Source organism: Chelonoidis abingdonii, chromosome 22, assembly GCF_003597395.2.
Source record: "Chelonoidis abingdonii isolate Lonesome George chromosome 22, CheloAbing_2.0, whole genome shotgun sequence".
NCBI classification, from domain to species: Eukaryota; Metazoa; Chordata; order Testudines; family Testudinidae; genus Chelonoidis; species Chelonoidis abingdonii.
This window is the reverse complement of record NC_133790.1, coordinates 12,146,980-12,161,703: the sequence shown is the minus strand read 5'-3', so window position 1 is coordinate 12,161,703 and position 14,724 is coordinate 12,146,980. Positions and strand designations below refer to the sequence as shown.

The 14,724-nt window shown below is 41.6% G+C and overlaps 1 protein-coding gene across 3 annotated transcripts in view; it reads right to left on the bottom strand.

The window, feature by feature from the left end:
• PIWIL1 (piwi like RNA-mediated gene silencing 1) overlaps positions 1-14,724 on the bottom strand; it is a 56,691-nt gene that overhangs the window by 41,499 nt on the left and 468 nt on the right. For 2 of the 3 annotated variants that reach the window (XM_075059889.1, XM_032791222.2), the window contains exons 1-9: positions 14,273-14,356; positions 12,579-12,647; positions 12,278-12,366; positions 11,300-11,417; positions 8,909-9,034; positions 7,704-7,918; positions 3,208-3,329; positions 2,402-2,482; positions 1,144-1,341 (exon numbers count right to left, since the gene is read on the bottom strand). In XM_075059889.1, the coding sequence (XP_074915990.1) occupies positions 1,144-1,341; positions 2,402-2,482; positions 3,208-3,329; positions 7,704-7,918; positions 8,909-9,034; positions 11,300-11,417; positions 12,278-12,358 (941 nt within the window). In that variant the 5' untranslated portion in view covers positions 12,359-12,366; positions 12,579-12,647; positions 14,273-14,356. Of the gene's footprint in view, positions 1-1,143; positions 1,342-2,401; positions 2,483-3,207; positions 3,330-7,703; positions 7,919-8,908; positions 9,035-11,299; positions 11,418-12,277; positions 12,367-12,578; positions 12,648-14,272; positions 14,357-14,724 lie in introns of those variants that run through there. The other variant, XM_032791223.2, reaches the window with a different exon arrangement.

Below are 14,724 nucleotides of genomic sequence, written 5' to 3'. Positions count from 1 at the left end.
TAGGGGTGAGAGGGGAATTTTTTTTTTTTTTATATTAACCAACTTGGTTTAGCCATTAATTAGAGCAGGGGATTAAGAGCTTTTTTAGCTTCATGCCTTCGGATATCCACTTGTTCCCTGCAAAATGTGTAACACCCCAGAAAAGTCTCAGAAAAGATGACGGGGAAAGAAGTACGCTCAACATAAGGGAGCCTGCATCTACCATGATGATGGAACATCTTATCTTGGGAAACTAAGGGTATGTCTACACTACCCACCGATTGGCGGGTAGCCATCAATTTATCAGGGATCAATATATCGCGTCTCATCTAGACGCGATATATTGATCCCCGAACACGCTCCTGTCGACTCCAGAACTCCACCAGGGTGAGCAGCAGTAGCGGAGTTGATGGGGGGAGCCGCAGCCGTCGATCTCGCGCCGTGAGGACTGGAGGCAAATCAAAATAAGATACGTCGTCAACTTCAGCTACGCTATTCCTGCAGCTGAAGTTGCATCTCTTACACTGACCCCCACCCCCACCCCGGCAGTGTAGACCAGGCCTAAGAAGTCCTCTTTTGCCACATTAAGGCCTAAAACCAGCTTAAATTGGTAAGGCTGTGTTAAACACTTGAAGAGTATTTATATTACATGATTTTTACATGTAAAACATTATCTAGCTATCAGCTACAATACTTATGGAATTAAAACTGTTCCAGTATCAGTAAGTCAGTGTCAAAAATAAGTCTAGATTTTTTTCTAAATGCTTAAAATGTATTTTATCTGCAAAGAGGAAAGAGGGACAGTCTTAAAATATGAACTATTAAACCAGCCGTTTGAAAAAAAAAATCTAGCTCTAAGACCCCAGCAAGACTTCCACTGTAAATAGATACACACTGCACCTGCTATAATTAAGATTAGCTTGTGAAAATCCCAAAATAACTTCTCAAATATTAGATTTTCAAGGTTTTTAGGCACCTAAAAATACAGATAGGTGCCTCGGATATTTTCAAAAGCACCCAAGCAAGTTGGATGCCTGAAAATCCCATTAGGCATCTATCTCCATCTTTATGCACCTAAATACCTTTGAAATAGTCTGTGCCTCAGTTACAAAACAGCATTAATGGTCACAGTTTGTACGTTAAAAATAATCACTATCACCTTACTTTGTAAGAACAATTAGCCCTATCAGTTCCTTAGCACATGTTTCTCTAAATCTTTGTTCTTCAACCTGTTTATACAGGTTGTACATAAAATCCCACACAGTTTCACTGCGGAGAACTTTATGGCTCACATCCGTACACAACATGATGTTTGTTTCATACTGGAGAATAGAAGTAGTGAAGCCTGGCCAAATCATCAACCTGTTGGAAAAAGAACAGAATATTTTATAACAGAAATTGACTTTTCATATATCCAAGAGCGCTACCAATTTGTTCTATAGATTTTAATAACGAAGTTTATCTTCATTAGTGTTATAGAACCCCAAATTAAAGATTTTTATTAAGTTAAAAATGTCAAGTAGCCATTTGTTTAATTTAAATACTGCCTTATGGCATCTGCAACTCAAATATTGCAGTGTCAAGTTACAAGAAACTCACCAAAGCTAATCCATTCTGAAGTGGAAAAGTAAATGGGAGAGAGATTTAGAATTCACTTTATTAAATTCCTTAGCTGATAATGCTAAAGGCATGCTTAACACAAGCAGTCCTCTCAAATACCTATATCCTTTATTTAAATATTCTCTCTTTACATCTCTCCCAGCATCTGGAAAATCATGAAAGATCTAGCCCTAAGACTACAAAATCTACTACTAATGAAGGTAACCTGAAAATAAATGCCCTAAATATCACTACTTTATACGCAAGTCTACAAGACACTATTTGCTTATATTAGAATGTTAATTTTTTTGCTGCCAATGTAGCAGATTTTAAGAAAATACTCAAAGGGGCTCCATTTCATTGAAAATAAGCCTTAGAAATATCAGAGGGGTAGCCGTGTTAGTCTTGATCTGTAAAAGCAGCAAAGAATCCTGTGGCACCTTACAGACTAACAGATGTTTTGGAGCATGAGCTTTCGTGGGTGAATACATCTGATGAAGTGGGTATTCACCCACGAAAGCTCATGCTCCAAAACATCTGTTAGTCTATAGGGTGCCACAGGATTCTTTGCTGTCTTAGAAATATACAGATGAGGCATTCTGTGCTTTACTCAGCTGCTTAAGTAGAGCACACAAGGATGCAGCTAGATCAACTCAGATTTTATAGTTACCCCATAGTTAGAAGGAACTGAAAGTTAGGTACATGAGAGGTCTCAACATAAACTATATAAACTGAAAAAAACCATTTTAATACATGACAAATCATTGAAATAATATCAAAAGATCGTTTCTCCCTTGCAAGACTTGTAATCCCATTTTCCAACCTGTGATTGGGAATGCTGATTGGGTCATTTGGATTGTAATAATTACGTCCAATTTGCTGCAAGTTCATTATTTTCAAAAGCCTAAAAAGAAGTTGGGAAAGAATGAGTAATTGGCAAATAACAGCACTATTTAGTTTTTCAAAACATCCAAAATACTGTAGGTGTGCATTTAGAGCTACATGCCCTGCTTTTGCTATATTAAGCTAGAACAAAGATGCTGATGCAAAGTTTTGTTTCAATGTGAACTTTAAATAAATGCTTACAATTTGTTTGGGTACTTAATCTTTCAGTTTTTGTAGTAAAACTAATTAAGACCAAGTCCCCCTATCGTGGACTAAGTCACATGCCTCCTGACAGCAGCCTCAGCAGGTCAGATGAGGGCATCAAAATGAGCAGAAAGACCAGGTCACATACAGAAGCATACCAGTTTCAGAGGCCCTGCACTGCCATCCAGGCCTTTAAGAATAAGCTAATGCCCCCAGCAGAACAGAAATTGTTTGCAAAGCTCCCACCCAGGCCTGTGTTAACATCTGAGGCTACTTGTTATTCTTGAATATGGAAGCAGCCTATTTCAAAGTGGTAGGCCAACAAATATATCTAATCACTTGCCAAACTGTAGCTGGTTATGATTAGTATCCATATTGGATAGCTGACAAGCATTTGCCTTTGGCCACCACAGATAAAGAATAAAAAAATTTAATATTTGCCATGAGACTAGCTGTTAAGCTTTCCCATTCCCAAAGATTAAAGCCAAACTTTTCAATTACCTTCTTGTAAGAAAGATAATTGTAAAATAAAAAGCTAACCTTCTAAAAATAATGTTATAAAACTGCAAGCATGTAGGTGAAGTAGGTGGTAGTTCATTGGTCAAGGTGATCGTAATCTTTACATTCTCTCCATTTCGGGTCTGACTGAACACTTCAGTAACCTAACAAAAGGAGCATTTATTGAAGTTATATAAGCAAACTATAACTGGATTTTTCAAAGCAGTCTAGAAAATGTAGCCCTATATTCAATTAATTTTTACGCTTAAACCCCCTAGGACAGCTTTGTAAATCTCAGCCTAGTAATATTATAATCAGACTAACTCTAAATCCTTACAGTAAAGCTAGAAGTAATCAGTCTGCCATGAGAACTTGATGCATCGGAATGCCCATCCTGTTTTGCTTCCTTCCACCCATCTGATTCTACTCCTCCCCATCAATCTTGCTCCAGACTTAGAGCAGGCTTAACCTACAGAATCCTCTTAGCGAAGGGAAGAAACTTACCTGTACAGTAACTGGTACTTAAGAGATGTTTTGTGCACATATATATTTCACTTTTGATGTGTATGCACTCAAGCCAGTACTGTTGGAGATACATATCCTCATTCCTCAAATTGAGGATATAAAAGGGCAGGGCTGCCCCAACCCCATCTTTGCTCCTTGGCACCAGACTCCTGATGTAATTAGACTGAGTAGTGGGGACAGACAACAGGTTGGGGAATATTTATGTATACAACACACATATATTCCACTTTAAATTGCCAAGCAGCAGTTAAAGTGAAGGTGGGTACTCTGAGGTTACTTGAACAAGGATCAAAGAAAAGAATTTTCAAATTTGGCATCTATTCTCAAAGCTGAACAATGTGTTTCATGATTGTGTGAACAGATTACCATGTTGCTTCTCTGCAGAGGTCTAGAAGAAGTATGTTACTGAGAAGTTCATGCTCAATCCAAGTATGTTCCCCAACCTGTGCTGAAATTGTCTGCCACTAATGTCTTTAAAGGTAAAGATAAAGAAGGTAAAAAGGGTATCTTCCCACTTGCACACATCTTCCAGACTCATCGACCAGTTTAATGATAAGACTTGCACCAGTATGTGAATCAGCATGTTCAAAGAATATCTACTTGGACAACATACAGACTTCAACCTGCTTTGCATACACTGCAGGTGTAGACTGGCATTCAGTGTCACATGTGCAGGATGTCACCGAGCAACCCACATTCTGACTACTGACAAATGAGACTGGAGAGTAGCATACAGGGAGAAGAGGGAGTAAAATCTCTCCTGAGGAAAGTAAGCGGTTGCAGTTATCAAGTTGTGAAAATCTTATGAATTCAATTCCCTGCCCTAGAGTCAATAAGGATTTGTCCCTTTTTATTTTATGTTCCAAGTGATTGAAAAAAGACACTGGATCTGACAAGTATTCCCTGTGAATTGCTGGCAGACGCAGCCACAGATTAACCAGTCACCCAGATAAGGGAATTCCTGGATGCTCACATGCCTTAGATAAACTGCTAGTACTGCCACATACTTAGTGAAACCCTGAAGTACTAATGATAGCTCAAACAGTAAAAGTGTATATAGATAATGGTATTTTCTCCTACTATGAATATAAGGCATTTTCTGTGGCAGGGTAGAATGGCCACATGAAAATAAGCGTCCTGCAGATTGACAGCAGCGTACCTGTCATTCAGGTTGAGGGAAGGAATGAGGGAGGCCAGGCACACCATACTAAAAAACTTTCTTTTTTATTAAGATGTTTGGGTCTCTCAATCATAGAATGGGCCTTCACCACCATCACCCCCCCTTTATTTCTGAAGATAAGTTACAAGAATAAAACCCTGTTCCTGATGTTGTGGGAAGGTGGCACCTTGATAGCACCAAGACTGAGAAGAGCCAGCACTTCTTGAAACAATGCAATCTGGTGAGCAGGGATCCCTGAATAGGAATAGTTAAGCGCAGAGACTGAAATTGTGTGGTGTATCCCAATTCCCATCTAGAATCCAGCGATTTGAGGTGATGGTATTTCAGACACTGCAGAAATGGTACAAATGCTTTCCAAATGAGTTTTGAACAACACAAACTGTACCTGAGGAGGCAGTCAAATCTACTGTTTAGATGACTGCTACTGGTGAGAGATTACTGAGGCAGGAACAGATAACTACCTCTGACTTGGGAATTTATGCCTATTCCTTGCCTGTTCAGGCTGCCTTGGTGTATAAGAATGTGATTGGTAGCAAAGCTGAGACCTATACTGCTTCCTTTTGAGTGAAAGTACGTACACACCCAAATACATTATGGCTGCACAAGAGTCTTTAAGGGTGTGCAAGGCCTTGTCTGTCTTACTACTAAGAAGGTTGTCTCCCTCAAGGGGAAGGTCCTCATTAGTTGTCTACACTTTTTTAGGGATACCCAAAGTGTTAACCACAACGACCTTCTCATTAGAATGGCTGTGACCGCAGATCACGCTGCTTTTTCTAGTCCATTGAGAACTGACAGAAGAGATGTTCTGGAGACAAGCTAGCTCTTGGTCACAACAGACTTGAGCTCTTCAATTAGCTCCTCTAAGAGTTTCACTCAATAAAATTGTATTTTGCAACAATCACCTGATAACTAGCTATCTTCACAGTCAAGTAACCTTCTTTCAAGCAATCCCAGTTTTTTTTTCCCCTTCATCCCTGGGAGTAGATTTTTGCTCACCCTGTCTTGTCCATCACTGGATGCCATTATTACCAGGACCTCAACATAGGAAAAACTGTTTGAATCCTTATGCCAGAACCTTATTCAGGGTGGGTGCTATAGAGACAAGAGTTTTCCATAGTATGTTGGTGGGATCCTACAGCCCCTTATATATAGGGTGCACCACTTGACCAGGGACAGCACAGTGTAAGGACTCCAGGACTGTATATCACTCTCCTGAATGACCTCCAGAAATAGCTCTAATGCTGTAGCTGTTCTCCTCGTCAACTCTTGGAATGCTTTGTAGTCTACAGATAAGGATGGACTACAATCAGCCGAAAAACCTCATCCACTGACAAAGATGATAAATGCAGCTGCATCTTGTGCTGGTCATCTTTTAGCTCCTCCTCTAGTCGCACCTTGGAAATTGGAGGCTTTGATGGTAGTTGAGTGGAGGGAACCTCCTTTGAAGGCTGAGGTTGAGGCAACCAACGTCTCAACTCATAGGCTCCGACTCTGTGGGTGCTCCAGGGCTGGAGCACCCACAAAGCAGCACCCCATCCACCCCTGTCCCAGCTCACCTCTGCCTCCTCCCTTGAGCGTGCCACTTCTCCCCCAGCTCCAGTGGACAAGGGGGAAATGCAGCAGCTCAGAGAAGAGGCGGGGCCAGGGAAGGGATTTGGGGAAGGAGTCCAATATGGGCAGGGAGGGAGTGGAGCAGAGGTGGAGTCAGGGCAGGAGCACTTACCAGTGCCTGGAAACATTGGCGTCTATGCCTGAACTGTGGCTGAGGTTGTTCTGTAGGGACAGGAAAGGCGACAGGGTGCCCAATAAAGCCAAGGTAGGTTGGCCAGCCTATGTCACTGGAGGCCAGCAGCGGGGACTCCCTGGAAGAATATCCCTAGAATGGGATCTATGCCTAGAGTGTTAGAACTCCACCCTGGAATCCCATCAAGGAATTATCGGAGATCAGTGTCTATAGCCCAAGTATGGTAATGGAGATTGCTCCCTGCTCCTGGTTGACTCAGAAGATGAAAATTAATAAGCGTCTAGTGAAGGCAGGGCGGTATCAGATGGAGTAGCTAGAGGAATAACCTCAGACGATATCTCCCATACTGAGTGACTTATGCACCAAAGTCTGTATCAGTACTCCTGACTACCACCCACCAAGCTGAGGGAAAAAAAGCAATTGAGGGTCAGGGTGTCATTAAGTCCTTAGCTGCCCTACCTGCCTGTAGCACCAACAGTACAGAGAGAAAACATCAATAATCACAGGGACAGTAACAAACAAGTAGTCAAAGGCATAGTCAGTACCAGTTCTTTGAGCACCAGGACAGTCAGTGCCAGTAAAGCTGAGAGTGGACAGACTGTATTGAAGCCAGACTGGACAGAATTGAAGTATTGGCATCATTGTGGCTATACTGAATCAAGAGGTGGCAGTTCCCAGAGGGCTTAGAAGAAGGTGGCTTGGTGCTGAGTGTATGCAAGTTTTTTGCTTATTACAAGAAGTCCAGGTTTGTAGGCTAGACAGGCACCAGAGCAGTCAGTATTAAGACTTCAAGATGCTCTTTGTTCAGTCCCTTCAAACTCCATTATCTCCATGCACGAATACAAGATTATTTGGGCCTGAAGAATTTGGGTGTGGGTTAGTATGATTTGAGTTTCATTAGCCCATCAAGTTCCCACACTTCAAGTCAAATAATTAACTCTCGGAAACTCAACCTAATTAAAAGCTGCATATGTTATAGCAATCCTACTCATACTTCATAGAGTTTCACCCCAAAAAGAATGAAAGTACTATGCAAGAATAAAACTCAAATAGAATCTTGCACCATTTCATACATACACACACACACACCTTATTTTCTAGTTTTTTTGGTAAGAATAATATTGTTCCATCAAATGCATGTGTCCTCCCAATAAACTCTTCATGCTGAAAAAGTAAAGCTGAGCGAAGACGCCGAGCTTCCATCTGAGGATTATAGTCAATATGGTATTGATATAAAGCCCATTGTGGACGAGATGTCAACCGAAAATGGTTCGTACTTAATCTTATTGTGGTACCTGAAGTACCTAAAATGACAAAAAATAGCTAGTTATAAAACTTTTTTCAAATGTACAGCATTTCAACAACTTTGTACTTTTAAATAGAGACAATCCACCCCAAAATTTAATTTTTAAACTTTTTCTGAACTGTTTCAACTCTAACAACTATGGAAACCATGCAAGTCCTCTTTCACACACATCCAGCAGGTGGCTGCTAGTGTCAAATTTCCATAAGATTCTATAATTCTATCACCTACTGCAGAAGTACCATATAGAATAAGAACAGCATCCAGTCTGGTATTGCATCACTTAAAGTAGACTGTAGGTGCTTCAGAGAAAGATGCTAGAATAAAGGACGTTTACAAATATGAAGAGACAATTCAGGGCACAGTCAACTTTAAACATTACAGTCCATTTAGGTCAAAACTGAACATTAGAATGAATTCTGGGCAATTAGATTTGTTAAGAATATCAAGTCAACATGCACCAATTAACTAGTAGCAGAGGAATACTAAAAATGACCCCTTGCATGTAACTGACGTTTAATTATCTGGAAAAGTTTGCAGAAGTTACCAGGGGAGAGAAGCACATTTTAGATAGCCCCTTTGAAACTACAACTTGTAGAGGACCAAGAGAAAAACTAAACAAGCAAGTTCCGGTGATTTAATGTCAATAAATGACTGTCAAGTTTTTAGCTAAAAGAGACCCTCAATAAATGTGCAACAAAAATATGTAATAGAACCAACAGAGACATCCTCAAATGAAAATGTCTTGTTCCTGCTGAAACACTTAAAATTTAAAACCCTTTGGAGCAAGGTCACTTTTTTCTACTATTTCTTCCCCCATCTTTTACGGCAATCCTAATACAATGAAGTCCTGGTCCCTGATTTGGCCTTCTAGGCGCTACTGAAATATAAATAATCCTAGTTTAACAAAGGTTGAGACAAAGCCAATAGCAACTAGTACACTATATTTCTACAAGCATATTTTATATTTGAAACCACAATTTTAACTTACCTGTTTTTGAGTCTTTAACATGTTCTATGGCTTGCCGTGTATTTACCCCAAGGTCATAGAAATCTCTGCGACGTCCACCCCTATCTGCTAATGACAGTTCCTGGAAACCAACTGAAATATCATGTCCTGGAATTTTGGGGAGGGGGAAATGAATATAAATCATGATAAAATTAACTAATTTATTAAACCATTACAATGTGAAATACAAACAAAAGAATGCTGAGGACTTTTAAGAACTGAACCCTTGAACAGAAGAAGCCAGAGCAGTTGCTATAGCACAATCTGAAAGAGCCTCAAGGTTGCCTCAACTCAGAACAATGGCATTATAAAAAAATCTGTAGCTATTTGAGATGTATTTTACAACTCTAAAGTACTACAGGGCTACGGGTTAGACTGAGACAGGTATTACACAGAGCTCAAATAGCAATGAAGAGAGCTAGATATACTTTAAATCCCAATTTTCAACATCTTCATTATTTCATTTGGGATTTAATATTATTTGTTAAAACTTAATTTCAATTGTGAAATATGCCAAATTTCAAATCAGGTTCTCAGATTTTTTCCTGTTACCCATTGCATTTCAACAAAATATTTAAAGGAAAAAAAATTACTTGTAACTTGAGTTTTCAAATGATGTCCGCACTCATACTATAAACTCGAAACTCATTCAGAGAAATATGGCAGGTGTCTGAGGCCCCCTGAACTGAGGTAGATCCATTCTACTATTACAAGAACTCCATTATCTTGTGGTGTAATTGCCTGAAGGCTCATGTGTCGCTAATTGGCTGTACTTCCAGGCCCATATGCAGTATCTACATGGAGCCAATGTGCTACCACTTTCTTCTTTCTGTACGCAGCCAAATAAGCCTGCTTTGTGTAGTACTAGTATGCCTTAAGATCTCCTGGGAATGAGCGTACATCTGGAATCTGAAGAGCATGAACCTCTTTGAGCAGTGATATCAAACTGGCTACATCAACCTCTTTTGGGGGCATATATAGAGATTAAGTGTTAACTTCTAAATTCAGTAACACTTTAAAAGAATTTCAATCTAATTTGTATAGTTATTACAACTACAGCTGCACGTGCAAGTTGTCAAAGAGAAGAAACTGTAGTGGTTCTAGAAGCGTGTTGCAACATTTCTACCCTCCTCCTCAACCAAGCAATGCTGAAAGAAAGTCATATGGTAACTTGTGCATTTAAAACACTATTCTAATGTAAGTATGTACTAAGGCAGTCAATTAATGGCAGTTAACGCATGCGATTAACTCAAAACAAATTAATGGTTTGTTTTTAACAAGCTTTAAATCACACACCTCATGACCCTATCCCATAGTATGTGAGCAATTTGGTAGAGCTGGTTAAAAACCTGCCAGGGGGAGAGAGGAGCCCAGCGCCCCCCCCCCCCCCCAAAACGCCTGCACCATCCCCTCTCTGCTGGACAGGTCCAGTCTTAGGGGTCGGCAAGGGGGCCACCACCCAGGGTGCCATGCTCATGTGGTGCCACTGCATGCCTCCAGTGCAGGGGTGCCCCCCTCCCCTGTTGTCCTGCTCCACTGCTGCTCCTTCCCCCTCCCCCATGGAGCCGCCCCAGCCAAGCTACTCTAGACCGATTAAAACTGAGATTAATTGCAACTATTTTTTTAAACTTGTGATTAATCATGATTAATTTTTTAACTGTTTGACAGCCCAAGTATTTACTAATAATTTAGGATAGAAAAAATGGAACAAGTAAAACAGATATGTAAATATATTCCATTTCTTAATCACATGAAATTCCAATCTGCAGGGAGGGACAGATCAGTGGTTTGAGCAGTGGCCTGCTACACCCAGGGTTATATGTTCAATCCTTGAAGGGGCCATTTAGGGATCTGAGGTAAAAATCTGTCTGGGGATTGGTCCTGCTTTGAGTAGGAGGTTGGAGTAGATGACCTCCAGAGGTCCCTTCCAGTCCCGATATGATATGCTATAAAAAACTCTCAACTGGCAAAACCAATTAAAACCATGTGCTCTGAAAAACAGCTTCTTATACAGAGCTTTCAATCTCCACCATCTGCCAAAAGTAAGGAGATACACTCAGGAATATTAATTCTATGACAGCAAAGACAACTAGAGCCCGGCTGTAGAATAAGCAGGACTCAACAGTAAACTTTGCTTTCTTTATCTAGCTCCATCAAAGTTCAAGCTGTCTGAGGAATAATGTGCCATTAGGAGACCACATCAGAAAAAATTTCTGTACTTCAGATTTAACTAGTTATTAATCTGATTTTGAAGAAAATCCATCAGAAATGCCATCCTGAATATATATTTAATTATCTTAGTTAAATCATTAAGTCTTCTAAATACTTGTTCTGTAGGCAATAACCTTCACTTCCTGATCCCCTTCATCTCACCTTGTGGAACAATAGGAGCTCCTCTTTGTCGTCCACGGCCAACAAATTCTCCCTCTGATGGTGGTTGTGGTTGAGGTTGCAAAGGTCTAGGTTGCACATAGCTAGGTGGCTTCTGACCCTGCAAAGTCCACTACACTTAGGAACAGCACTCACTGATATCACAAAACACCCTGTACTATCAAATGAAGTCACTAGAGGGTCTACCGCATAGCCAAGTTCCTATGATGGTTATTTAATATAGTGTGACATATTAACCTAAGTTACCACAAAGTTATTCAGTAAAATTACTCATTCAGTTTGGAAGACAACACTACACAAATAGCATGATTATTCTGCATGAAGCAGTGCTGTATCTAACTATCACTGGTCAACTGAAGCTGGCTTCAAGCTGCTCTCCACCATGTCCTCTTTATTTTTTTAAAAAAAAAATAAAATAAAAAAGCTCCTGCAATTATTGCAATCTGAGGAACACGAAATGCAACTCCTGGCCCCCAAAGATACTACAGAAATACCACAAAAACTACAGGGAAAAAGCCAGTTGACTCTGCAGAAAGAAAGCCTTTTATACCTAACACATTTTAGAATAACCATGTATATATATTTTAGTGCAACTCATCAGGAGGCAGCATCTTCTGCGTTCCATATACTGCTGAATACAGCACTCAAACTCAGACATCTGAGGGAGCCTACCTGTTCTCATGGAAAGCAATTCCTATCTATGAAGTTAAGCACACAGCCAAACTTCTCAGGAAGGTACAAAGGTCATTAGCAAGACAATGACGCCTACACCCACAAAGCTTTAAAGGAATATACCACCTTTACTGTGGCAGTGCATTTGCTTATCAGTCATGTGAGGCAAAAACAGGTTTGATTTGAAATGAAGCCCTTGATACATATACAACTATATGGGAAGCAGACAACTCTGAATTTTAATATTTAAAAATATAGATGTGCTGGATCTGAAAAATGAATACTCACAGAAGCTGCTCCTACAGGAGGTACAGCCATTTGCTGGCCACGAGCTCTTCCTCTCGCTCTAGCTCTAGCTCTTCCAGTCATTGTGTTTTCTAAGAAAAACCAGCTATAGTTATAGGACACAATCCTCAGTTTTTTCATGACAGTATAATTTTTAGCAGAGGGTTTTGTTGTTTTTGGTCTCTTGTTCAGTATAAGAGAAAAATTAATCTAGCTAGATTAGCCCAGGCATTGTGCTCTAGGGCCCTGTTTACATTACTATTTTTTTTAAGATTTTTTCTGTTGCCACGAAGGGGATCCCTACCTTAGTTAAGGTGATGGCAGCTGCCAGAATTCTCAGTAGTGTATTATACAGCTGTGCTTTGATGCAATCCTACAAACATTTAAACACACGTAACTTTAGCAACTAAGTCTAACTAAGTAAAGTTACGCATGCTTAAGCGTCTGAACCAGGGATCGGCAACCTTCGGCCCGCAGTAAGCCCCCTGCCAGGCTGGGCTGGTTTGTTTACCTGCTGCATCTGCAGGTTCAACCAATCGCAACTCCCATTGGCCACAGTTCACCATTCCAGACCAATGGGGACTGCGGGAAGCGGTGTGGGACAAAGGATGTGCTGGCTGCGGCTTCTCGCAGCCCCCATTGGCCTGGAACGGCAAATTGTGGCCAATGGGAGCCATGATTGGCCGAACCTGCGGACGTGGCAGGTAAACAAACTGGCCTGGCCCGCCAGAGGGCTTACCCTGGTGGGCCACGGGCCGAAGGTTGCCGATCCCTGGTCTGAACAATAAGCAATGCATTTTATTTATTTATTTTGTGTGAAAAGTTATGGTTTAGGCAACTCGGATGACAGCTTCCGCAAACTACTCCCATAAAAAACAAAAAACAAACAAAAAAACCTGTTAGAGAACATTTTAAAATTTTGCAAAGAAGTTAAACAAGCAAAGCACTTCTGAGCAAGACTGAAATTGGCACGGTTGAGTAAGGAATATACTGAACATTGCACAGAATTTTGACTGGTTTCTCAAACATGTCCAACTGCTTCCAAGAGTTACATACAGCTAAGTTACACTGAACAGCCCTAGTTCTCTTTATGATATGTAACTATGAATTTGTAAGCTTGGACGGAGAAGAAAATTTTCAATTGGCAACCGCATAGTCTATATACCAGAATTCACAGAAGAAGTGGAGTATATGACACCATGAGACACTTTACTCAATTGTAAGTCAGTGCTCAACAAATAACTTTTAAATAATTTTCAGGCTTACTGAAAAATGGCCTAAAAATCCAGGTGTTTTTTAAACTGAGCAGCTGCAATGCCCCATATTAGTCTCCTTAAAAAGCATGGTATTAACTAATATATCATCCATCATCATAGCAGTCAAGCACTTTATAAACACAGTCTGCTAGTATTCTAACATATTAGTAATTGAGGGTTACCATTCGTCCAGATTTTCCCAGACATGTCCAGCCTTTGGGGTTAAAATTTGTAAATATCTAAAAATGTTCAGGATTCCAGCCCCCCAATACAGAGAGCTCGGCACAACTGACAGGGCGGCTCCGGCAGCCAGAGCCCCTCCTCTGCTTTCCCCCTCTTCTCCCCTGCAGCTTCAGATCACCTCCTCTGTTCCCAGCGTGCCGCAGGATAGGCCTGAGAGTCCCGGGGGTCTGTCTGGGGGCAGGGGTGTGGATAACAGTCTGGGCAGTCAAGGGACAGATAGGCGAGTAGGGTCCTTTGAGGGGCAGTTAGAGGGGGGTCTCAAGAGATGGCAGCCAGGGGATAAGGAACAGGGAGGGTTAGGTAGGGGGTTGGGTCCTGGGGGGCAGTTAGGGGCAGGGGTCCCAGGAGGGGGCAGTCAGGGGACAAGGAGCTGGGAGGTTGGATGCTCTGAGGGGGGCAGTCAGAGGGTGGGAAGTGGGAGGGTGTGCATGGGGGCAGGGCTAGGGCAAGGCTCCCCTCCCAATCCTCTTTGTTGACTGTTGAAATATGGTAACCCGACCTGTATTAGTTATTTGTTCAGCTTAGAATCTCCCTCTGAGAAGCAATCCCTAATATCACAAGATGTTTGAAAGAGGCAGCCTTGCAAAAGAATGCCCCCCTCTGGAACAGAATTTATTTACATTTCAGTCCCCGTCCCCTCCGATTTCCCTGCAGCAAACAGCTTGTTCCCTGTTCTAGCCCCAATCCCTCTCCGCAGGCCGTAGCCCTAGTGCTCCCCCCGCAAGGAGCTCCGCTGCCCCAGCCCTAGCAGCCCCCTCCCCACACTAGGAGCTCCCCACCCACAGTACCGCCCCTACTTAGCCCTAGGGATTCACCGTCTCCTCACCCACAGGGCTAGTGACCCACTCGTCCCTACCCCGGGCTCCTCCCTGTTTGCTCAACCCCCAGTGAACAGAGTACCCCCCATGCTTGCTAGCACTGCCAGACCCCATTCCCTACAACCCACTCCTC